At 44.8% G+C, this 26,184-nt stretch overlaps 1 protein-coding gene across 2 annotated transcripts in view; it reads right to left on the bottom strand.

Moving 5' to 3' along the window:
• Positions 1–26,184, bottom strand: part of LOC144126154 (run domain Beclin-1-interacting and cysteine-rich domain-containing protein-like) — a 33,099-nt gene that overhangs the window by 5,304 nt on the left and 1,611 nt on the right. The window contains exons 2-15 of one of the 2 annotated variants that reach the window (XM_077660130.1): positions 25,538–25,650; positions 23,870–24,040; positions 21,071–21,122; positions 20,951–21,007; positions 19,643–19,690; positions 19,372–19,443; positions 18,502–18,559; positions 15,061–15,175; positions 8,486–8,557; positions 7,054–7,127; positions 4,457–4,521; positions 3,038–3,338; positions 1,613–1,869; positions 281–353 (exon numbers count right to left, since the gene is read on the bottom strand). In XM_077660130.1, the coding sequence (XP_077516256.1) occupies positions 281–353; positions 1,613–1,869; positions 3,038–3,338; positions 4,457–4,521; positions 7,054–7,127; positions 8,486–8,557; positions 15,061–15,175; positions 18,502–18,559; positions 19,372–19,443; positions 19,643–19,690; positions 20,951–21,007; positions 21,071–21,122; positions 23,870–24,040; positions 25,538–25,650 (1,528 nt within the window). Of the gene's footprint in view, positions 1–280; positions 354–1,612; positions 1,870–3,037; positions 3,339–4,456; positions 4,522–7,053; positions 7,128–8,485; positions 8,558–15,060; positions 15,176–18,501; positions 18,560–19,371; positions 19,444–19,642; positions 19,691–20,950; positions 21,123–23,869; positions 24,041–25,537; positions 25,651–26,184 lie in introns of both variants that reach the window. The other variant, XM_077660129.1, reaches the window with a different exon arrangement.

Raw genomic sequence — 26,184 nt, 5'->3', positions numbered from 1 at the left:
GCGCCTAAGAGCTGCACTCTAAATATGTGTTCATCAGGCAAGTAAACATGGCAAATCATGACATGCTGAAGTTATGAACAGTCTTAGGATTAGTATATAGAGGTTAAAATTTCCGATGAGTTTCAAGGTTTTATACCATTGTGACCTACAGTGACATCAAAGTTTGCTCCGAAATTAATGGCACTACAGAATTTCAGGCATTAGGCACTAAACATTGCATTTTGTGACTGCATTGACAAAATAAATAGGCACAAAAGCGGCAACTCCTACTCATCCGCACCTTGTTTCCAGGCGTTTGCATTTTGGACAGGCACCTGGCACGAAGCAGGTCCGATGAAAGCACGCCTTACAGCCTGCAGAAATTGCAGTAAAGAAAAGCTTCACTCACCAGCTGTAGTCAGCAACAAACCAGCAGAAAAGGCATTTACGGCTAAACCTCACTTTGCTAAATTGAAAGAGGGAAAAGAAGTATACACTATAAGGGTCCACTTTAACCTCAATTTAAAGAGAGCTCAGAGGAGATACAGGTGTTATAGACAAAGGATGCTGCAGTGAAGAATTCAGAGGAGAAAAGTGATCTTACCTTTACAGTACACTGCTTATTAGATACACAAAAGGCTGCAGAGTAAGACTATACGCCTTGAGACGTTGAAAATCGAGCCAACTGTGTGATGGTAGCACGCCATGTAAATGTTCAATTTCCGCTCCAGTGTAAGACAACTACTAATCAAGCCAGTCAAAAGTGCTGCAGTAGGTTAGGAGAAGCTACAGGTCACTATGTGAACCATGTTCATGCTCACTCCACACACAGTCAACTCAAGTACACAATATCTACCAGCTATTGGTGGAAATGCTGGCTTTACAAAGGAAGAAACACCTGATTCTCAGCAGTGTGCCTGTCACTAATAAATAATAAAAGGCAGAATGCACTTGACCTTCAAATCTCCATGCGAAACCCCCCTTCTTGCAGAAACCTGACCAAACCAATGGAGTGGTGGAATATTTATACAAGTGCTGCCTCTAGTGGCACGAAGGGACTACAGCAAACTTTTGTTTATTGCTCTAGGTCCACGATCCCACCATGTCCTATTACAATCACCATCAGTTCCCACCATACACACTGCATTAAAGCTCACAATACAAGCAGGTTTTACACCCACAGACAAGTTGCTTTCTTAACCTGTTCAGACTTAGCATACAGTGCTGCCACAGCTAATGCTCCTATCTGCAATAGTTACCAATAATTTGTCACCTATGCAAAGCGCAGAACTCAAAATTTATATCAAACAGTGCAATGCTATATCTTGCCATTACCCTGGCAAGTGTTTACCACTGTGGCAACATCCACATATCATGTACTTTAGTACTTCGCATTTTAATTATACCGTACCACATTTTCATCAACCCCAAGCTTGGTGGAGTAGCTGTAACACACACACACATGGCAGAGGGAAACATTAAGTATGAAATGGAGTATATAAGCTTGCTTCACAAGGCTTGAACAAAGCGGAAAGTCGAGAATCTAAATGACTGTTTCACTGAAGTTTGAGAGAATGCTGTGCATTTCATTTCGGAACATGCAGCGTTCTTTCTGAGGAAGGTGGTAGCGCACCTGTGCACTGGGCAGCTGAAGCCAGCTGGAAGGGGAAGACTAGGAGGCGGACGTCATTGCAGATCTCGCATACAAATCCCCGGCCTGTGCACACTGGGCAGCTGAGGCAGTGCTGTTCACAGTCCTGCCGGAGGCTCCGCAGGCGCGCCAGCAAGGCCCCCCCGCTGCTCTGATGCGCCTGCTCCATATCCTCAAGCGAGTACAGGTGCTGGTCACCCAGAAGGTGTGGCGGCAGACTTTGTAGCCACTCCTGGAGCCTGCAGACAGTCGCTCAGGCTGCTCATGTGGTACACCAACTTCCATACTGTTTATGTAAATAAATATAAATGCCCGCACCAGATAAGCTGCTGGCTAAACTCAGCTAATAGTTTACCGCAAACAAGGCTTGGCACACTCTGTTTACACAGGCCCAAATCCACTTATAATCCACTTCCCAGCCAAGTAATGGATACTCTCAGAGTAAACTTTCAGATAAAGTTACTGCCAGAGCTGGAATGTGAAACCTGAAACAAATGAATTCCTGGCTGTCTGTAGCTTCTTTGGCTCACCAGTAAGAGTGGCACAGCAAACGAATCATGGAGGTGGGCTGCTTTTTATCATTTTTGACCTCCATTTGCCACTGGCTGGTGGCACTGAGGGCACGCTGTTGCCCTCAGAAGTCTTGCACTGCACACATGCCACAACAAAGTCACCGCCTAAGAGTATTCATAGCCAGGATGGCAAAGGGAAGAGTGGCAAGCATAAGATCACCAAGACACTCAACACGTAACAGAAAAATTATCAAGTACATCTATAAGGCTGGGAAGGAAAACGGGTCCTGGCTTGCAAAGCACCCACATTTAGAGACCACGCTTACCATGTGTGTAAAGTATTAGAGGAGCCGAAAAATTGTACTGAGCAGCCCCATCACCACGGATAAGGCAGCCAATTCTGCACAGCAAGCAAACACCTCCAACTTCGTCCCTTTGGAGGGACATCACAGATGAGAGTGACATTGCACAAGCAGCCAGCAAGCAACCAGGTTTAGAACATCGCAGCAATGTGCATAACACAGAGGATGCCTGCTACAGCCATCACCACAGGTGATTTAGGCAGTGTTGTCAAGGTCACAACACCAACACTGAATGCTAAGTATCTGTACCACAATTTCGATCAGGTTGAAGATTCCTTCCAGCACATTAGAGCACTTGAAGATAATGCGACTGCACATAGGAAAAAAACTGTTTGCAAATGCTCCATCATTCCACCACGAAATGTGACTACTTTATTCGTCACTTCCACTACTATCTCATTACACCCATTTTCTTTGCTACATTTGTACATGTTCACAGCTGCACTCATTCCCAAAGGAATTAACCAGGTTTTTGTTGCATGCATCACCTCTGTGTACCTTGCTTCGAAAGTTTGAAACAAACTGTTGCTTACTCAACAGCACGTCTGCAGCTGTGGATGTACTGCGCAAGGTACTGCAGTGCAACACGGCACTGGCGTATTTTCTCGAGAGCCTTGACCCTTCGGTAGAGGCCTGGGTTCAAGTCGCGCACATTGAACAGTGGGTCGGCGGCCATGCGTTCAAGCAAGTTCCGTGCAAAGTTGGACACAGGATAAAGTGAGAAGTCCCAACGTTGCAGCACACGACCAGGGATGATGGCTCGGCTGTTGTTGTGGCAGCAGTGGCAGAAAAGCTTGCCCAAGTACTCGCAGTAACGCAGGCGACTCAGCTGGGCTGCAATGAAGGGCACGGCATCTTGCGGCTAGGAAGGCAATCATCTGCATACACTATATGCCATTTTTTTTCAAGGTGCTACTTTTTACCAAGAGACACTGGCAGTTGTTTGTGAGCATGTATACAAACACTGAAAACATGCCTTGAGATGCACTTTCTTGTTGCCCCACTGAAAAGCACGACATGGAAAGCCCGTCTCGTGTGCCATCCCTGCAGGTGCCCTCATCGGCGTTTCTTCATAAAATGGCACTGTCTACATATGCTTTGGCTAATGCACTCACACCTCGATGATTTGAACTTCAAGGGGAACAAAAATTTGTTCAAATTATGTGGAGGCAGATCTAAAGGGAGGCCAATTACAGCGAGTGGCTCATGCACTGCGCTGTGCAGGTATCTGCACTGGAGATGCTTCAGCGCATGCTAGGAATTTTCACACCTAAGTACTGTGGTACAATGATGGACCTGTAATGGCCTCCAACACATGCCAGGACCTCATCAGTGCCGTCCTGGCTGCGGTTTTCCCATGCCTGCCAACATAAACTAGCACCCTAACACAGTAGCTGCGCATAAAAAATAAAAGTGCAGCAAGAAGCACCACAATGGAAGGACTCCCTGACTTGCCATGATGGTGACAGAGCAATGTGCATACTACACTCAAGAACACAGCTTGCAATAAACAGCATGCGCCGACAGGCGATGGCCACAGACAATTATAGCAACTCACGTGTACCCATGACACCAGCAGTGCCACGGTATCTACTATGAGTATAGGGTTCACAAGAGTAGTTTAAGGGGTTACATGAGTAGTTACTTGTTACTGGGTCACAGGCAAGCCACTGTGCTTTGCCAGCGAGGGCAGGTCAGCTAGCCAGCCGGTTAGAATTAACTACTGCAACATGCTGTTGCATTAAAATATTTTCTAATGCAAGCTCCGATATCTTTGTTACAGCATAAGTTGCAGCTGTTTTCACACGCACAGTCCACAGGACCTGCAGGAGATTACATCACACTACAGAACAAAAAATCCAGTGGCCAATATGCTTTGCATAAAAAAAGAAGTACACACCATCAGCTTTACAAGTGTGTTCATAACAGAACAGTCATAACATCCAGCTCACCCTGGTTCACTCGCATCCCACAGCCTGCACAGCGGTAGTTCTGCTTGGCAAGCTGATCCTTACGCCTGTGGGGAACAAGTGTCATTGCTTTTAGCGACAAATGCAAGGCTATTAAAAAGATAAAACATGACTGAATATCTAGCAGCTACAAAGGACAGCGAATCAGGACCCTGTTTGGGAAAAGCAGTACTCACATATATCGCAGCCAAGTAACTAATATAGATCAATAATTTAACTGGTATTTACTGCTTGTAAACCACGCCAAATGTTTTCACCATTAAGCGCTCATGAAGCGACCTGGAAAAACTGTTGTTGCAAAAAAATGCAAAGTGCAAAAATGTAGTTTGAGAGTAATTAATACTGGTTTAGTGGTAACAATTATCACAAAAAACGAAACAATGCAGCTTCATTTTGCTCAGTACCCCACATAATGTTAACTTTGAACTGTGCTGTAATACTTTATTACACAACTGTTCAAGAGATACCTCAAATAATTCCTTCCACTTTTACACAGGGTGATGCACATATACACGACGTAAATAAACAACTCTGAAAGTAAAACGGAAGCTGTCACCAGCTGCTAGGTATTCATACATTTAGACATTCAATTATTTGCTCAGTACAACTGTCTCTCCTCAGGAACCACGAACGCACAAGTGTAGTGCTGCTTCCAGCAGACCTGTTATGTTTCCCTTGCCAAATGGATACAAACTAGGCCACACTTGTTCATTTGCACTTGTCATGAATCATTGTCCTTTCAAATCATAGTGCGTAGCTGCAGGCATTAAAGGGGCTCTGAAAGGAGCTCTCAAAAAGGTGCAGTATTCCTGGGATGTTAAAAGATGATCCTCCAGCAAGAATTTTTTAAATTCATTTTGGAGAAGCTGAATTATCTGAAGCCAAATTTTAACTTCAGCGTCTTCGCACCTTTCCCTCTCTTCTCGTCACTCTTTGCACACTCACAAGTCAGCAATCCTCATGAGGGAATTCCCCAGGGGCGGGGGGCTTCCTGACCCACCGAAGCAATGCTGCTGACTGGCCGCGACCACAACACCTAAAAGAATCTAAACAATGGCCATATCTTAACTCACATATGCGGATGCACAACAGGACAGCAAGAGTTTCAAAATGTCACCGGAAAGGGCTCGCAAACTTTCACGCGCAATCGTGGGTTCTCTGCTGCATGTAGAAGTTATTATTTGGCTCAGATGTTCATGACGAGAGAATGAAGTGATTGAGCAAGTTTAGGTACTCTCCTCGGAAAGTATTTCAGAGCAACTTTAATGTGGGCCACTCTGTCCCTTTCTGGTGTGAATTATTACCCAAAAAGAAGGAAAGGGGGGGGGGGGGGGGGGGGGTAAAACATTTCAATTTCATTGAGGAGCATGTAAATTTTGCATAGAAAAAAAAAATTTTCATTCTCCCAGATATTCGACAATGCAATTTCTGTTGAGACCTCATTTCTCCACAACATGACTCAACTATGGTTTCAGGGTCTCAATTAAGCTGTTTCTGACTTATTCCTGTCATCAGAACTTATGTAAACAAATCAGCACATTCTAAGCGTTTCAAAGCATTCATCCTTGCAAAATTAACAGAAGAATCTACACACTGATCGGAGCCCTACCAGAGCTACCGTAAAATGTGGAGGCGTCAATCTTAAAGGGGCACTGAAAACAACAGCATCTAATTATTGTTCTCAGTGAACATTGATCCTCTGGCTCTTTCTTGCTATGTCGACATTTGTCCAGCAGCAAAAAATTTAACACCTAGAAAATTGAATTTTAAAAATTGGCCGATGGTTGTGCTACTCGGTAATGCGATTTTTCAGCGTAGCTGCTGCAGTATTTGAACCACGACTGCAGACGAAACATGCAGTGCTGAACAGAGGCAGATCTGTGTATAGGCTTCAGCACTATGCATAGCAATACATACACCACTACGAGCTTACAGCCGAGCCTCTCCTCAGGTGAATCCTCACTGGTAACACTTCCCAGTGACATTACAGCCTTAATGATGCAAGCAAGGATGTCAACGCAGACTAATGCCATTCGTTGGAAATCACATTAAATTCGCCACCTGACGGGGGCGCTATTGCAGTTGCTCAGAATTCAGTGGGTTCTGCAGCGCAATTCAGTGCCTGTCTTCCCTCTCCTCCTCCAGATTCCATAAATTTCGAGGGATTGATCATCAATCACGTGTGCAGCTGCTCACGTAGCACACCATATTACACACTATTTGCTCTTACGCTACACCATTTAAAGGTTGCCACTTTCCATTAGCACCAATCTCCTTCGAAATATAATGAATGTTTAAGTTCACTGCAGTGCACACCCACTTAACAGAGACAAAGATACCCATTTAAACTTCTCCACTGAAGCATAAATACACAGTGCAGTGCCAGCTACACAGGAAATCGAATACTTAATATTTCTGAGGAAATGTAAAGAAGAGGCGTCAGTGTTCTCCAGCTCGCTGATAAGTAGGGTGGAAAACATAATGCAGTCACAACGCCTGCACATGAGCAAAAGACCAAAAACAAGCCAGAAAGGCACGGGGGCATCTTTGTCAGCAGTCAGCAGTGGCCAGAAACTTACTTCAGTTCTGGCTGCATGCTGAAGATGATCTGCTCCCTTGGCGGAGCCCACTCAGAGTTCCCTCGGAGACGCATCTGCAAATGCCAGCCATGCTATAATGTCGCAAAGTGAAAATATAGACTCGCTTAGGTTTCCAGTCTCTCCACAGGGTACCATCCACCACTGATCCCTGCAGAACCATAAGGTGGCCAGACGACAGAAAATGTGAAGCTTGACTTTGAGAGCTTTGCCTGAGCAAGTGAAAATCAATTTTTTCAGGGCAAGGACAGAATGTCAATGCCTATTTTTGCGAGTTTAGACTGAGTCACCTAACAAGGAAGGAGCAGCCATTTACTCGGCACAGCTGCCCCAGCAAGAACACTTGGAAGTCCCTGCTGCATACACGTGTTCCTTACTTGTGTTCAAGTTCTTTAATCAAGTTCAAGTAAAGTTTGTCGATGTGTTCTTACTTGGGTTGTGTCTGCTTAGCACTGTAAACAGCGCAATGTCAAACAAATTTCAGAGCCTGCGGCTAGCCACTTGCACTTCGCGATGGCTAGGTGGCTCACCAAGTGTAAGAGAGGCACAGAAATGTGGTATGGGCACCAGCGTGACATTACTTCCACTGCATTGATTGTCATTTGGGCTGTTGCTTACACTTTCTTTTTCTTCTCTGATTTAACTTCAGCGTGCAACAGCAGCAATGCAGAGCAAACCCAAGTGAAATATTTGTGAAATATTACTAGCGTCATTCGAAAAGACTCAAATAAAGCTAAGTACACATGCACTTTATCGATGTCCCAATGATGGTTAAGCGGTTGCTTACTATGTACTAGGCTTGGCTCTTGATGTCATGGTGCAAACTGTGTCAGCTGCCGATGTTGATGAGCACAGCAGGTTTGTTCAGGTTTGCACTGTTCACACTTCAGCAAATGCCAATGGCACAACAATAAGTAGCAAAGCCGGACTTTAAAGGGCCCTGAGATACTTCCCTCTCATACACGACAAGGGCCTTGAAATGAGTACAAACAAGGTAGTCTGAAAATAATTCTTCTTAAATGTTTAACAGAGCGGACAAATAAAAAATGACAAGTATCTAGGTTTTTCGGTTTTTCCTCGATCTAACAAGGCTGTGGCTGGTCACCAGTGCACAGCTCTCACCACTATCTTGAGGGTACGACAGCAGCTGTTCAATGAACATATAAATCGAACTGAAAAGGCAGAGTAAATAAGAAAATAAGAAAGCTGACTCCGCGCGTTTCTTGTTGGCTATACAACAACACTGTAGGATCACAGAGCTTCACTGAGATGTTCACAACAAAGCAACACGCACGAAGAGTGCGTCAAAACCACTTTGGAGTCATCCATTACTTGCACAAGGCCATTTCACATGTAACAGCCATGAATGTAGTGAAGAAAGTAAGCAGACCACAGAGGACAATGGCTCACTCACTTTGTGTGCACTGTAGTATTCCTCCTCCACTTCGTCAGGCGAAACAGGCCAGGCATCAGGCAGAGGTAGCAACTGCATACCACAAGCAAACGAGCAACAGCACGCTGCTTTCTGAGAAAGCCACAGCCAAAAATTGCTGCCCCACAGAGAAGCCACAATGACAGCTCGCATGTCAATACACTGTGAGGGCAGCATAGCAAAGCTGTAAACATTTAATATGCCTCCCACTGTACTTAGTGCTGGCAATGAAAAATCTACGGGTATTTAACAACATTTGTTGGTTCTTTGACTAGGCCACACTTGGGTAAGCTGCAGTCATAGCTAGTGGTGGTGCAGGGTAAAATCCTGAATAAGCCACTGAACAGCTCTGCTAGTACACAGGAGGGTGAACCGCCAATGGGCTGATAAAACCGGAGCAACTGAGCCAAGTTACTGCAAGAAGAAAAGTTACAGGGTTGAATGACTATGAGCGCTGCAAGTCTGCTTTCCAGTCACGCACACGAATAATGTAAAGCAGGGGTCTCAAACACACAGTCCGTACCCTGAAGATTTCAACCTTTGTTGCAGAAGAACCTCACTCGTTCCCCCTTTTTCTGCCCCTTGACAACCTGTAGCTATGAATAATTACTGACTTCCAGCCATCCCTGCCTTCGTTAGTAGTTTACTTTTCGTGATAACAGAAAGGAAACTTTCATTAAAGGGACACTGAGGAGAAATTGAAGTTGGCTTGTATCGATAGAATAGCAGCTCCTGATCCCAAAAACACCACTCTTCCTGAAAACAAAGCTCTTGTAATGTAGAAAATAGCAAGAACCAAAATACAGGTATCGCCGCCACAGGCCAATCTCGCAAGTACAAGCGTGATGACTTCCTAGGACAAGAGGCGCAACCTTGGAGGAATTTCCATACTTCATGGATACCACGAATCTCTGAGGCTGGCAAAGGAAGGTTGCGCACTGCACCGCTAGCCGTCAGAAATCACGGAGTCTGCGTTTACGTCACGTTTCACGTCACTCCGTTCTGTGACGTCAAAAGAGTTGCCGTGACGTCATAAGAGTTCCCCGAGTTTGAATCAGAGCGGCGGGAAAAACTTTTTCAACTTCGAATCCAAATTTCTTTGAAATAAATGCATCTTTCGCGCCCGGGCAAGCGTCAACAAAGCCATGAAATGCCGAACTATCAGATTTTGCTAACAAAAAAAATTGATAGAGTTCTCCTCAGTGTCCCTTTAAGGCAGAAAACAAAATGAGTAACAAAAAAACTGTGGGGACGATTATGACACTTTAAAGGGAAGGTCAAAGGGTTTTTTGAGAATTCGAGGTTCTTCAAGAAATCGATTTTATAAAGCTTCAAGGTAAAGCATGCCAAGTATTTTTTTTGCCAGCATTTAAAATAGTGATGTAATCGCCGATTAAAACCGTAGCGATAGTCAGGCTTCTCCTCACAATGTTAGAGGAGTGCAAAGAAACTCGTTATAACGTCATCGTTGCCGAAATTTCAGATGTCCGCTACCTTCGCCCACGAGCTGTAGTGAGCCTTCCAACACCACCAAACAATGCTTCGTGGGCTTCACCGTTGGCGACGTTGGTTTAATTCCTTGAAACAACCGTTTATTAGCTGGAAACGTAGCGCCGCCCTATGTTATGTCATTGTTGCGGCCTCTGCCCATTGCTGCACACTGCAGAGCAGCCTGACCACCAATGCGGATTTATTCTGCGATTACGTCACCATTTTAAATCCTAGCACAAAAATAATTCGCATGCGTTACCTCCAAGTTTCTCACATTCTACCCTTTTAAACTCGTAGAATTCTAAAGCCTCTTCGCCTGCCCTTGAAGAGTGGAATGCAATAACTTTACATTTGCCATTTGTCGTAGCTTACTTTGCAACTTCTGTGTGTGTTTCCATCAGTTTTTTTGCAATTGTTGATATCAACCACCAAAAGTGGACTGCTAGCTGCAGTAGCAGGTATTTATTATCTATGCTGTGATGGTGACGACATTTTCATATATATCCATTTTTTGTTAATTTCGACTCTCTATCTAGGCTGCTGTCTAGAAACTATGTTGCTCACAACCCACAGGGCAGGTTGTGATGATGTCACAAGGACAAGTGACCTCTCTCAACAAATAAATAATTTAAAGGGGGAATTTTCCATCCTACATGGAGTCGCGAATCTCTGAGGCTGACAAAGGTAGGTTGCGCAGATCAATATTGAAGTAAGTTTTGTTTTAAAACCAATAGTGCACTTTTATCACACAAGGAAGGCAGGCAAAAGACAACCTGAATGTTGGAAGCTAAGAAAACGGATGCTTGGCTGCACCACAGGCGGCCACGAGAGTTTCGATTTGTTACGGCGCTTCTCGTCTATGAGCTTTGCAAGCCCCGTGGTTTTTTTTTTGACGCGCTTCGATTTACAAGCGCCGAACAGCGGAGGAACTCCAAGTGCCGCTTCAAGTGCTAGTTAACCTTTGAAGGAGTCTGTTAAGGCTTGTCAGATGATCACCACGGTCGATGAAAAGCTATGATGGCACGATGGTCGGTGATCGTACAAGGCAGCACTTGTGTATTCGCACGCTTGCCCGGCGAAACATTCCCGGCTGTGCCAGTCAACTTCAAACTACTTAACGGAAATCATTTATTAGGGACAGGAGACAAGGTACAAGGCAGTTCAGAAAAATTGCTGATGGCCTAGCTCTGTTAGGCCAGGATATACCTAGCGAAAGCACGGAGATTTCTGCATCAGAAGAGTGCATTCACTAGATGCGCCTTTATTGGCGGCTGTAACTTGAGCCGTCGTGGCGGAGCGGTAGCGTTTCCGCCTCAAACGCCGAAGGCCCGGGTTCGATTCCGAACCTCGGCACCGGACTTCTTCTCTTTTATTTAGTGAGTGGGCAGGGGGTTTCAGTGGCTCCCATGGATGCCGCCGCTGAATACGTTGGTTAGCGGTTAAGCGCAGGCTCTGTTAAGGCGCATTTATGCTGCGGCGAGGTGCGCGCGCCCTGCACGGCGAAGTCACGTCGGTCAAAGCAAGACCCTCTATTACTCCAACTGCGCTTGGCCGCCGACGCGTTCGGCGGCTTCGGCGCACTCTGACCGCATTGGCGGGGAGATTGGAGCATGTATCTATCTCGCGCCTAGTGCGCCAGCCGTCGCCGGCTTGGCCAGACTGATTTGGCTCCGCGGCGAGGTGCGCGTTATATTCAATAGCTGCGGCAGTTCGGCGGAGCTGTTCTTTTCGATCTCGGCTATATTAATCCATTCACAGTACATATCTGAAGGTACATGAAAGTTCGCGAGAGAGCCAGATCCAGTGGACCCGTTGGATCTAGCGGAAGCCGTTGAAGAGTCGTGCGCCGGCTTTGGTTTCAAGCCGCCGACTTCAAACGCGACCGCCGTCGACCGCCCATTTGTTTTTTGTGGCAAAAAATAAATAACTTGGCCCTTGCAACCGTGGGAGACCTCGACGCTGCCTGCTGCGCCATGCAACTGCTCCGTTCAAGGAACCACAATCCGTTGGCCTCAAAGCCCCGGCCAGCCTCCAATGGGCGCAACGCACCCCTCGCGACTCCCCGCGCTGAGGTTATGATATTTAGTTTGCAACGGCTGCTCTCTGAGGAAGGGGGAAACCACCCGCCGGCGCCTAACCTAACCGTGCTCACTCAAAAGCATCGAACGCTCTGTGGGGCTGAGGTCGCTGAAATGCAGGCCAGAGTTTTTGCGGTAACTACGTCGTCGGGTTCGGGAACAAGATCCATCGTAACGCTGGCAAGACGCCGGTGAAAACGTAAACGAAGCGACGGTGATGACCCCCGACAGATGCCTTCAACATGCGGCGGTGATAGCTTTCATTTCAGCAGCTGCTAGAGCGCACCGCTAGCCGCCAGAAATCACGGAGTCTCCGTTTACGTCACGTTTCACGTCACTCCGTTCTGTGTCATCATAAGAGTTCTCCGTGTCGTCATAAGAGTTCTCGAGTTTGAATCGTAGCGGCGGGAAAAAATTTTTCAACTTCGAATCAAAATTTCTTTGAAATAAATGCATCTTTCGCTCCCGGACAAGCGTCAACATATCCATGAAATGCCGAACTATAAGATAATGCTAACAAAAAAATTTTGATAGGGTTCTCCTCAGTGTCCCTTTAACTGCCACCTGCCACGGTGGGCAGGTTGCTCACAATCTGGTGGCCAGGTTGTGATGGCATCACGAGGTCATGGGACCTCTCTTGACCAATGAGGGTGGCCCATCAGGGCAGGCTGTGATGACGCCACAAGGTCATGTGGCCTATTTCGACCAATCAGAGAACCTCGTGCCATTGGACATCAGCCGGGTTTAGGTGTGACACTATTGTATTAAAAGATATTTTCAGTTGAAAAACTGCCTTATTTGTTCCAACTTATTCACTTTGTTTTTTTGTCTGAATATACTTCTCTTTTTCTTTATTTGTTCCTTGGGCCCCTCATCTTTCTCCTCTCCGTTTTCTCGGTACTGGCCTGTGGGAGACAAAAGTATCGCACTGCGGCCCATGAGACAAGGTGAGTTTGAAACACCTGATGCAAAGGCCCATATACTACAGTGGGACATAAAAGGAAATGAAAACAAATTTCTTGTCCTATTCCAGAGATACCGGGCCAAGATAACGCCCACTTGTGTCACAGCTTTTTATTGCTACTCTTCATTTCAGTAGCATAAGCCAACACAACTCCACCCAGACAACAAACTTACAAAACAAGCAACTTAGCCACACAGCAGGCACAAAGGCCAATGTGCTATGTATTGGCACATGAAAATTAAAAACGTAAATCCAAAACTGTAAATGAAAGCTCTTTAAAAAATTCATACTGTTTCTAAAAAGAACTCTACAAAGCATGATTAATTTTTTCCCTCTAAATTAATGACTTAAAATGCAAAACCTTAAGCATAAGTTATAACATAAGTTATAAGAACATTTTGCCCAAGACACATCCCTACTAAGCCCACACACGATTCAACAAGCCAGCCATCTTAGCCTGCAGTATTTAAATAAATAAGCATGCATTCCTTTCTTCTGTCTGTCTCTCTTTTTTTTCTCGAGGCTTCTCCCTCTTTTTATGACCCAAGGCTGACAGCCAGGCTTTTGCTTGGAAGCCAGGAAAGTGAAGTTTTCAGTGGAGGGCACTTTCAGCCCCAAAGCTGGGTGTCTGATCGCAATGGAATGGTTAGAGCAAGCCCAGGACCTGATCTTCATGAAGATTCCTGGAAACCAGTGTGTGAGTGGTAAAGAGACAGTGCAGGACATTGGGAGAGTTGAACAAAGCAATACAAAGGAAAACAGCAGAGGTATAAGTGAGTGAGCAAGACGTGTGGACTTGCCATAGAGAACATAAAATTGCAAATAAGTTCTCTGTAAATACTACCCTATGCTTGTTTAACTGTGTGGCCGCTGTCTATTAACTGCAATAGATAGATTGTAATAACCTGGCCATCCAACCCTAAATGCAGCGTGCTAACAAACGAGAGCACTTTTTCAGCTAATTTCGATAATGTAATACAGTAGAATCTCAATGAAATGATCAACGCATTTAAATTTCAGTACAATATGAATTTGTAAAATCCCCTAGCCAAAGTGTATTATGTACAATGGGGAGAATCTTGGATGTTCCGGCAGACATTTTCATGCAGCACTACGGACAGTAACCGCACCCACGAGCACTAAGCGCTTCTTTTGCACCGCAGACACTGTGACAGTCAATCTCAATGCCCTGTAAGGATCAAGCAGTGGCACGTGGCCTGCTAATCACTGATGCCACGATAAGCTGCGATAAGGTGCCATGTGGCAGTGAATAAATCCCCTCAGCCGGAAACATGTCTGTATGGATGCATTTCTCATGCTCTTGCATACAGATGCTTGTTTTTGGATGTGAATTTTGGATGACAAAAACATTTTGCAGCACCTTGAGATTAATATCATAGAGATTCTACTCTAGATGTGCACTGCTAGTTAGGAAACACATTTACTAATTAAGCACACCTTAAGTCAATTTTCAGCTGAGAAAGCCCAAGAGCCCCCAACCAATGCACATGCAGAAAAAGCGAGCTGCGCCTTTTTTTGCACACAGCACAAAACAACAATGGCTGCCTATTCAGGAAGCCTGCGTTACACAAAAGACGCACCTTTGCACTACCAGACAGTGACATTGATTGCAGTCTTCTTCAAAAACTGAGAAAACAGTACAAAGAAGCGCCGAGTAGGATCAAACAGCCCACAAGTTAACTCCCTCTTATGATGACCCCAAGGGTACATCCAAGAATTTCAGTGCTGCTAGCAAAGATCGTTCACGGGACTCAAATTAGTACAGGGGTCAGGCAACATTTGCTGACAGGCCAACCTATTTATGTACGAAAGGTGGAGTGAAAAGAATACTACAGAGGGCCAGCCGGTTTCAGGACTTAGTTGAGAGCAGCCATGCAAAATATGGCAAGCTGCAACACTTTCCCTATGCCCATTCTTCAGCTTGATCTAGTTGAAAATAGGGACAGCAAGTATGTGAAGCTAGCTTTTCCTTCTTGTGCCAAGCTGCCTCAAGTACAACGTACCGACTGGGCAGCATCCTGCTCCGAGACCAGCCACTGGAGGTCCGAGGCTTTAGGCAGATGCTTCTCGGAGAAACGCCTCAACAGGTTCAGGGCCACTGCCTCAGCTGAGGAGCAACTGTTATTGTGACAACAACAGAAAACATGTTCCAATGAGCACCCACTTCTAGCTCACCAAATGGGAATAAGACGGACCAGTTAGTGAATCTTCACATCCAATGACTATAAACAACCATGGAAAAAGCAGAAATTACGCTGCTACTAATATGTGATGAATGCTCTTGAACAGGAATCGTCAATGTGCCCAAACATAATAGTGCACAAAGCCCTGGCAGATTTTCAAAAAGTTATTGAACTGTACAACAATCCTGCACTGTGGTATCTCCCCAAATGCCTTCATGGTTCAGAATGCACTGAAAACTTTGTTAATTCAACTCCCATTATTTCGGAAATCCGGGTCATTCGGAAAGCCGACGTGGTCCCAGCCAACATCGATGTAAGTCTATGGCATATGCTCGTTAATACAAATGCTACTGGGCTCACACCGGTTAATTCCGACACGCTCCAGACAGGAGGTGACATACCGAGCAATCGAGGTAATATCCCGCGTGATGTCAAATATGCGTCAGAGAGGTGCCTGCACACCTCTTACATCAGGCAACAACAGGCGTGACGATGTTTGGAAGGCCTCAGCGCCAATTAAGTATGCAGCTGCATAGTTTCGGTTTCCCTTTTCTGCGTTTCACTCCAGACCCCGGTGATGGCGGTCCAGCCCCACACTGGCCAGCCAGCCGAGTAGAGTTTTGCGCAGCTTCGAGCACTCATTAGTGTGTCATTGGTCTTTTTGTTCTCTCACCAGAAAGAGTCTCGCTATTCCAGCGCCAACGGATTTTCCTGTGTCGCCTGTCGTGCACTGTTCGCAGTTTCTGTGGTGCGCCTCTTCACATATGACAACACTGCTTGTGAGGAGGATCCACTGCTAGCGCGTCGCAATGTGAAGAAGGCCACGGAAGCCTTTACCATTGTGGGGCAGTCCTATGTTTTCAATCCCAAGTGTGCATGCAGTATGCATCTGACGTTACGAAAAAAAAATTGTTGTTCTTGCGCAGTTTTTGTCTCAAAAGCAGATAGTCACCACACTGAGTTTGGTCAAATAAATTTACTAAAATGCAAATGGTTTCTAGCAATTTTGGGATGGCATTCATTATTTCAGACCTTCAGATAATTCGGACATTTCGCCCGGTCCCTGGAAGTTCAGATTAAAGAGGTTTTACTGTATCGGCAAGTTTTTTAAAGCCACTCCCAGCATAGAACAATTGACAGATGACAGCCATGAGCAGTTCACAAAATAGTTTTTGAAAGCTTGTACATAAAGTTAAGTACCCTGAGAGATGCGTTCATAACAGAAGACTAGTTGCTCACTTTAGTAGTGTGCAACTCTGACAAGTGTGCATTATCTTTACCACTCCCTTGAGAGTATGGAAGAACAGTACAGGTCTATAACAGCTTTTCTAGCTTTCATTACCACTGACCCCTGCTTCGCAAAGATGTCACAAAAGCTCCAGACATCATCAAGACATTTTTTTTTATGCATACCCCAGTTCCTTCTAAATTAGAAAATAATATTTTCAATCATGAATGTGAACAATACAAGCAGCAAAAAAATTCATGCTGGTGCATCTCGCTGCTTGCAGCCATTCTACACATGAAATGCTTTCGTAGAACCTGCTTTGGAGTGCCGGTGAAAAACCGATATATGCTGCACAGTTCATGTTGAGAAAAAGCTACAGATTGTTCATTAAATCATCCTAGTGTGTGCAAGTAGAACTGACACCATGGAATGCAAAGGCCCGATTTCAGCAAGCACAACTGCAGCCCTCAGCACCCTTACAAACTTCAGTGTCTTTCGGTAAAAGAAATGTGTCTTCCGAGACAATCAACTGCACCTTGGCATAATTTTCATCAATGTTAAGGGGCTCGTAAACACCTTCCGAGGAGAGCACATCAACTCGCTCATCCACTACACAGTGTTGTCACGAAAACCAGAGCCAAATAATACACTTCTACACGCAGCAGAGGACCCACAATCAAGTGCGAAAGTTGGCGGGCCTTTCCCGGCGACTTTTTCATGCTCGCACCCTGCTCCATCGCTCGCATCTGCATGTACAAGTTGAGATGTGGCTACTGGTTAGATTCGTTCATACGTCAGGCAGCTACCGTGGCCGCGGCCAACAATGCGCATAGCTCCGGCGGGTGAGGAGGCTCCGCTTCCGGAGGGGGGGCCGGCAGAGGACCGCCGACCTTCCAGCGTGCAAAAAGTGACGAGAGGAGAGGGAAAGGTGCGAAGACGCTAAAATTCATATTTTGACTACAGATAACTCGGCTTCTAGAAAGCGCATTAAAAAAATTTTTGATGGAAAATATTCATGAAGCGGTGTGCTATAACATCCCCGGTATACCGCAACTTTATTAGTGCTCCTTTCTGAGCCCCTTTAACGTTCAAAGCTTAAACCTGGTGCACGAAACCATTGGCACGAACGGGACATACCCACATTCTTGTTGGACGACGAAAGGGCCGGAAGGAGATTCACGAGACAAAAATCACCAACATTCCATGTAAATCTTTTCAATCTCACTTCAATAACAATGCAAACACTCCAAGATGAGCCTCATATGCATTCCATGAGCACATCAGTGGTAATTGAGAAGTGCATGAGTAGCAGGTGCAGCCACAGAAAATCTCTGGAAAGCAAAAGGTCTTCAGGGCACTGTTTTGGGCCTGCCTGGCCATTGGCATCATCATCAAAGCATGCCAGGGTGGAAGGCTGTGCCTCCACAGTTGATGCGCCCTTGTACCATACTATGGGCAGTGCTTCATTTCACTATGGGAGCATGAGTTTCTCCGTTTGCTGCACCCTTGTACCGTACAATGTGCATGATTCACTTTGCTGCAGGAGATTACGTTTCCGCAGTTGCATCTGTTCTTGTGCTATACTATGAGCAGTGCTTCACTGCATAGCAGGAGCTTGCATTCAAGGTCACCAAAGTCACACAGGTGCCACAGTGACTGCTGTCTGGTGGTTTGCCCTCCCCCACATGGGTGTCGTAACCATTAGCACTGTCAAAACAGAATAGATGGTAGCTGCATACCTCGAAAAGGTCACCGTGGTATACAAGCTTATGCCACATGAATGCCAAGTGCTGTTCAGGCCAGAAATGGCAAATCTGATTGCTAGGCAAGTGAAGCAAGAGAACACCACTAAAGAGGAAACTTCCTTCATTTTTATTTTTAAAATTCTAAGACAATAACTTTCATCGTGCCATGTTAATTTCTGTAATTTTTTAAAGCTGACATTGTCTCAGCTCAAGAAACATGCTGTAAACTAAGAAATTAGCATTCTGAAAAACACTACGGTCCCTCCTTAAAAAAATGAACACACTTACGTTTGACTGGCATCTTCTTGAGACCAACATACTGACGAACTTTTCTGCACATCTGCATCTGAAATTTAGCAATGACATGCATTTTTCACAGCAACAGCTGACAAATTCCCATAGCTTACAGTAACTGCTTGCTTCAACTATTTATTTCGCCAAGCAACTCCTTGAATACTAATTTAATCAGAGGCTTGGCTGCCAGCACTAAAAATTAATGCAGGCCTTAAGTAACAAAAATTGACAAAGGCAGCACATTTTCTTCAAGACAAAAATTATGCTTTTCCAGGTGCCCTCTCATAAGCACCTAAAAAAAACAATGTCCATGGAACACACCAAATAATGCTCCAGTCATAGCACAGAAACCAATATGTATGCTGGCAGGGAGGAACAAGCACTTTCTGATGTTCACTGGAGATGACAACCTGGTAAACCGGCTGGCAAGATAACTGAGGACTCTGTGCAGATATACACTGAAAAAGAGGATATATATTCAAAAACCCTCTGAAAATGTTTGACAAGAAAGCTGTGAAGAATAACTGCTCTAAGTATTGACTTGGTCAAATTGTGCCTGAGAAAGAAGCGAAGAAGCAAAAAAAAAAGATGTGGGCCAGCCCCAGTCTCAATCCTGGCTGGGCACACCTAGGGGTTTCACCACTGTTCACATCTTAAAATACTGGCAAGCAGCTCATAAAACAAAGAATTTCCTCTGCCTCATCTTCCCTGTTTCTGTCTCAGCAGACCCGTAAGAACAGTTGAGACTAACCGTAACAAGAAGTCATTCGTGTATAAGACCCACACACAGTTTGTCAACAAAGAATGGTACAATACAAAAGCACCCTATGCACTGCCTAAAGGAAAAGGGAGAGCACAACTCACCCGAGTAAAGTGAGGCCAAGGAGAGAGACAGACCACATTCATGCACCGTAGACAGGCCGGACTCCATGTCATCTGTAACAGGTGCAGGCGCAACAAGTTCGCATTTCTGGGCTTATTAAATGCTGCACATGTTGTTTGCACTCCAATGAACACAGACACAATCAACAACTGTGACTGAAGCAAAACAGCTAATCTAATTGCGTATGCTACAGCAGACAACAGCCCAAAGGCCACAAGGAAAAGATCAGAAAAGCCAAACATCTGAACCCACCTGACAGCTCATATTCATCTATGTCGTCATCATTGTCACTCAGGTCGGCTGGCAGCAGTGGATGCGAAGTAGCCAAGCAAAAAGAAAAAGGAAGGAATAGTGCAATTAATCACGCTGCACCAAAGACTAAGCTGACACTGACTATACTTTGGTTTATAATTTGTGTGCAACAAAAAAGCCACACAGTTGAGCAAGTCAGCATGACGGCAGAAATTCACTTGCTGCTTTGCAGCCTGCAGTAAACCAAATGCATAGCACAACATGGCACAGCTGAGAAAAGAGCTATGCAGAAGTAGGTAAGCTGGCCAGGAGCATGGCACACAGAAAAATGCTAAAAGGGAAGAATAAAATATGCTGCCCAGATACTGACCCTCCGAAATCATGGCAACACTGCTAGCTACTATGTATGAGCTTTTGAGAAGTAAACTGAGGCTTGGGCCCATGTTCTAAATTCAAACCCTTCAGTGATCGAACTTTGAATGTGGGCTGCTGAGGGATCGGTCCAGGACTCGAAGCAGGTACCGTTTGGCTGAGGCAGTGGAGAGAGAGAAAGAGGATTATTCATAGAGAAAGGCTGGCATGATGGATTAACACAAGTGGCTCTGGTGCTCAGTTGCAACCTAAAGTGCAGTGATGCAGTCAAACTTTCTGCATCGTGGGTACAAAAAAAACGTGACCTTCACTGTAATTATGTAAACCATCATTTTTTAACTAAAAACACACCACACACTGAAAAGCAAAATTTCATTATCATTGCCAGGTAAAATATTGCTAGATACATAACTCTGACCCCTCAGCAAAAAGAACAAATATTTCAGCTCCCACTTTTGAGCATAGCTGCCATGCAACTGTCGTGTAGTCCAAGTTGCTTGAATGCCACAGCGGTTGTTCCAAAACTGGCTTATTTCCAAGACTGTCAATTGCTGTGGTCCCGCATGCAATGTTGGAGACCATGTAGCAAAAAAATGGAGTCACCAAATGAAGCCCGCTTAGGCGGCAACATGCATACAACTATCTTTACGGCTGGTCCACTGATGCTTGCCAAAGCAGCTGGGCATCACAACTTCTTCTGCTGCTTCAGTCAATCAGTAAGCACTTCCAGCAATCTATTCTTTGAGAAATTGAATTTATGCTTAAATGTGGGCCCCGGTTAGCAATGCGGAGGCTGCCATGCAGAGTGCAAAGTGATGAAACTGCTGCACTGGCACTACTGTGAAAAGCAGGAGGAAACGGATGGTCATATCTTAGGAAGTGTGTGCAGGTGGCCTACACCTGAGATGAGCCCCCTGCCCAAGCACAGAAGCTCACCATGGAAGCAGGGCGAAGAGAAGGCAGAGCTCAGGGGAGACGTGCTGGTAGTGGCAACTGCGTGGTGAAAACGGCGATTCACTGCAAGGTCCAAGCAGCACCATCCAGGATCCTGCTTACCGTCTGTGCGGCCATCGCTGAGTTGGCGCTCGATTGGCCGCATTAAGGCTTTCTGAAGTAAAGCAAGGATAGGTCGCTAGCTTTAGTCAGCTGGTTGTGTCAGCTATATAAAAGCACATCTCTCAAGATTGCTGCCTACATTCACGCAGCCCTTAAAATCTTCACAAGCGATGTGTTTAATGTGGTATGTCATCATTCTGCATACATGATTTGAGAGTAAATTCACTAGTATTACTCAGGAAACATGGTGGTGCACACGATATATGACAATTGCCTGCTTTAGTGCATAATAACTGAAAGATGATGAAAAAAGACTTACAAGACAAAGAGAGTAAATTTTATTGAAATCTTTAAGAAGGCTACAGCCCATGCCTTGCACAATCAGAAGGAGATCAGTGGGTGCACTACCCGCCTCTCCACTTGTGCTGATCTAGTTTCGTAGCAGGCACGCAAAATTGCACAACCATCCCATGAGGCTACAAATACTGATGCTGCATTAGTGTACATGTGCATTAAAGCGTAGTCCGAATTTGCATGCTTTCATATAACTGCTACTCCTGTGGCTCCTTTAACATTTCACTCCGAGCACTGTAGTACTTGCAGCCAGTGCAGCCAAGGTCAGCTCAAAAAGTCCTTAAAGGAACTGACACACATTTTTTTTTTTTTTTTATGAAATGGAAAGCTTGCTGTCTCAGATGCTTGATTCAGCAACAGTTTTGTTTGAAAGGCTGCAGAAAATTTGTCCCAAAATTTTTCAATCAGTGCATGCGACCATTTTTAAGTATCCCAATGGTAGAAGCCATATTCAGCGAGAGCAATGGCAGTGGACCCTTCCCTGTTTTCAAACAACGTTACGTCAATGGAGCAAATGGGCACGGGGGCACACCAAAATAAAGCAGACTTGGTTGGCAAGCGAAAAAATATATGCGGCTGGCCTTCTATCAACTAGCGCATTCTGTCACGCAAAAACTCGACAGCATTGAGAAAAAAACTAGAAATTGTCGCTGCACGAGACCAAATCCATTGCACCACACCGCCGCCAGCGGAAAGTTTCGCCAACCACTCAAAGCCACGCCCATCGCCTCTCCTTCGAAACGTCAGCCGTGACGTAGGCCGGGAGAGGTCTATTGCACATCGGCAGAATTGATGTACTGAAAACTAATATAAATCCCACACGCCAAACAGTAATTAGACAGTTTTAATACAGAGTAGCATCTATAACAGTTTCCACACCCAAAGCTGTTATGGCACAGTGACGTACGCCTCGTTGATAAATGTTTTAATGGATCATGGTTACCACTTCATCCAAAGAATACAAAACACGGTGATGCCATTTAGTGAAAAAAGCTAAAACCACATCACTGGTGATGAGAAGGAAACGTTGCTTTCACCGAAGGCTACCGTGGAGACAGGGTAAGCTATAATAAAACATGACGAACACTTCTGAAAGAAAAAAAATACTGTGCACTTAAAAAAAAATCAACAATACTTTACTGAGATGTGGTCGCGTGATGGGGTACAGCAATAATGACAGAGTTTCACAGCAGGCTAGCACTTCAGTTTGTTTTACACGATTTTTGGTGCCTAATTAGAATTATAAATCCTCATTTCTTGGATTCTGGAGTGCTCAATCCTAACAATATGAGGTAGGATCTTTTCACTTCCACCATAACCTCATGACACATTTTGGGCAGTGGTCAGTTCCTTTAATGAGTTCTTTTCCTTCAAATGCAAAGTCCAGTCACCAGAATGAATTGAAAAAAATTGGCGATGGTTTAGCTTTGGTTAAAGCTGGAGTGACGCGATAGCTACAGCTGGCCGGGTGAAACTTGATGACGTGACCAAGCAAGTGACCAACCACGTGATCAGACACGACACCACGCCTCCGGCAGCTGCTCCGCACCACATGACCAACCACGTGACAGGGTGGCGGTGCCGCCATGCTGAAGGCTCGAAATGCTACTGTAATGTAGCTATCGCTACAATATGTAGAAATACTATGAAATAGTGCACCTGAGACACTACCACTTATGTTTGTAATGAAACACTGCCTGCTGATTTATGCTGAGTACTCTTGGAAATTAGCGAACAAGCCTTTATCAATTTAGCGCTGAACAGTGGTCAGAGCTTAAGAGTAACAAAAGAAGTGATGAAAGAGATAAGCTCTAAGACATTTTGTCCTCCCAGCTGAATCCACACAATTGCTGAAGGCAATTCTCGAGAGCACCCTCCCTAACCCACATGCCCATTCTAGCATTCAATCAGACTTTTGTTTCCCAGCAAGGGAGTAAAAGAGATTTCAGTTACATCCCTAATGGACATCATAAATACCAAGGCGATCATTTCATACACCTATTGCTATAAACAAGTGCAGTTAGTGCACTAACGAGAGAACAGTCTTGCCTGCGAGCTCAAATCTGTGCGCAACACCTATTGGCCTGATGCTGCATAGACACATAAACAGTGGACAATGTGATAACAGTAAAGACTTTCTGAGCCTGCATACACTGAACCAGAGTGCCGGCAGCCCAAGCCTTCAGCCTGCATGCTCAATTAGGAATGGTCACTACTTGCTTCAGAACGAAAAGAAGTTATGACCAGTCTAGAAATAATGTTGTTCATAAAGAGTTCAATCATTTATGCCCACTTGTGGCAAATCAACAAGCCAGCACAGCTCTCTGGAAGGTTTCCTCATTTACTGCAGCACACAAATGTGGAAAATGGAGTCGTTTTCAAAGGGAGACTTTTTTTGCACATTTGCATTTAGCCATTTGCTGCACCAGTGCTCAGCCCTCTCACCTCACGAAGCCGCTCCTTTCGCCGAATTCGTATCCTCTGCCTTAGACGACAGATTTCTTCATCACTGTCGCCTTGGTCGTCGTCGTCATCAGCCGCCCTCATCGCACGACTACATCGCATCTGCTCGAAAGCAGCAATCAAGGCTTCCGAGACATACATGTGTGCATTCTCCTGCAAACCACCAGGCACAACAGAAAGAAAAAAGAAAACACACAAAAGGCACCAATCTTCAAAAATTGCAACCAAATGTAATTCTTCATTAAAAACAACAGAAGCCGTGCTCAAAAATGACTGGCTTCCAACCCAACATTAAGAGTATGTGGGATCCATCAGTTTTTGTATGATATTTTGCACTGAAGCTCTGAATGCAAAGTGAGCATGTTCTACAAACCCAACTGTTGTACTTCCAAAGCTTTCTGCAAGGAGATATGACAAGAGAGGCATGAGCACCAGCTCCCAAGTTGCACAGAAGAGCTAGGTGTTCTTGTGTCATCAATATGATAACTTTTTCCAGAAGCATAGCACACAAAGAGGGCATTAGTGAACTGTTTTCCCAGCTTACTGACAAATAAATCCATAAGCACTAATGCTCAGACTTGTGATTTACAGTTATTGAGGTCCTGGCATTATGGGGACTGTTATTCAATGGCTTTGATGAATATGAAGATATAACATCTAAAGACTTCCTGCGGCACAGTTCTTCCCATAAAGTGCTGATAATATGATGCACTGGTTTACCCAGCCATAAACCTGACTTGTGAAATGCACCAGCAAGCAAGAGGGAGAGGGTTTCACTGACTCAAATTGGCACAATGCCCTCGTTGTTTCTTTTTCTGAAGCCATAGCGAGTGTTCGCCAATGTGACAAGGTCTGATGCATGGATGAATATAACCTCGTATTAGCAATATCCTTACTTATTATTCTAATTGTTTGTTTGTTTCATGAGAGCATTACAGAATGGAGAGGTAGGAAGCAAAGGATTACATTCTGCAGAACAATACAAAAGTTTACAAAATGGTGGAACATACAACAGTCTTGACATTTGTAGTGTCTGAAATGTCACCATTGGAGGAAGAAAGGTGGTTCTAGTTTGTGCAAGTTCTCAGAAGACCAGAATCATTATACACACAAGTTTTAGGAAACAACACACCAGCTTCCAAAATGAGACCAGAACGGGATTATATATATGAAGGGCAAACAAAAACATGATCTTTTAAGGGAGGATTATGATACTAAATTTCAAGGAAATAGTACAAAGTTTTCTTTTGATCTGGCAGGGCAATTCACTTCTTAATTTTTTTCCTTCATTGCTTTGACTTCCTTTAAAAACAAATGTAGTGATGTCCCTGGATGAGAGGAACAGGATATGATGTCCAAGCAAATCAGCAACAAAGACATTCACACATTTTGCAGCCAGATGCGCACGGCATAACGCCCAACTTCAGAATGGAGAGACCCTTCCCCCTTGCTTATGAACTCATCATGTGATATTATCAACAGCCTGGCCTGTTAGTATGCTGTGGTCGCAGCTTGCATGTTGCCAGTCCAGCCAAAAGCAACAGTGCCTCAACACCTCCAATTCTGTACTTATTCTGGTTTGCCTTCCTAAAACCCGCAGTGAAGCTTTACTGTCTGAGCCAGGTTCACTCTCACAAGTTGTTCGCTCACCCGGTCCAACTCGCCGCACGAACTGAAATCAGCAGATGACAAGAAGCTGGTCAGGCTCTGGCCCCGGTGTGGTGTGGGAAAGAAGCATTCAGTGGCTGGTGCCAACCTGCTGCCTGGAGGTTAAAGCAAGGCCAACACGCAAGCACAATCACAATCCCAAAGGAATGCACCAGCAAAAACATAGAGAACATTCTTGCACTACTAAAGAATTACTAAAGAATCTATGAACAGCATCAAATTAGCACTGGGACAACAGTGAACCTTTAGTAGCTCCCATATATGTATGTGTGCATCAATTATGGTTGTTACAAATGGCAATAACAGCGGACTTGTCAGCAGTGTCATACTTTGTCTGGAGGGGGATGCAAAGACAAATGGTGCAGAAAGAAGTGCAGTAAGTGGCATCATTTTTCATTTCCACCGAAATATTAAGAAAGTGCAATATTTCATTAGTTTATAATAAAGTACATGCATTTCATTACAGACTGCTAGGGAAGACCCACAGAAATTTTCACTGACATGCTTGAAAACAAGAATTCCAGTTCTCACAGGAACACTTACGATTATTTCACACGTCATGCATTAATATGCAGAGACTGGAGCTTAAGGTCCTTCAACCAAATTGAGCTCACTTTTAATATGCATTT

This window comes from Amblyomma americanum, chromosome 3 (genome assembly GCF_052857255.1).
Source record: "Amblyomma americanum isolate KBUSLIRL-KWMA chromosome 3, ASM5285725v1, whole genome shotgun sequence".
Classification (NCBI taxonomy): domain Eukaryota; kingdom Metazoa; phylum Arthropoda; class Arachnida; order Ixodida; family Ixodidae; genus Amblyomma; species Amblyomma americanum.
Note: the sequence above shows the minus strand (reverse complement) of the source record. Positions and strands in the feature narration are given on the sequence as shown.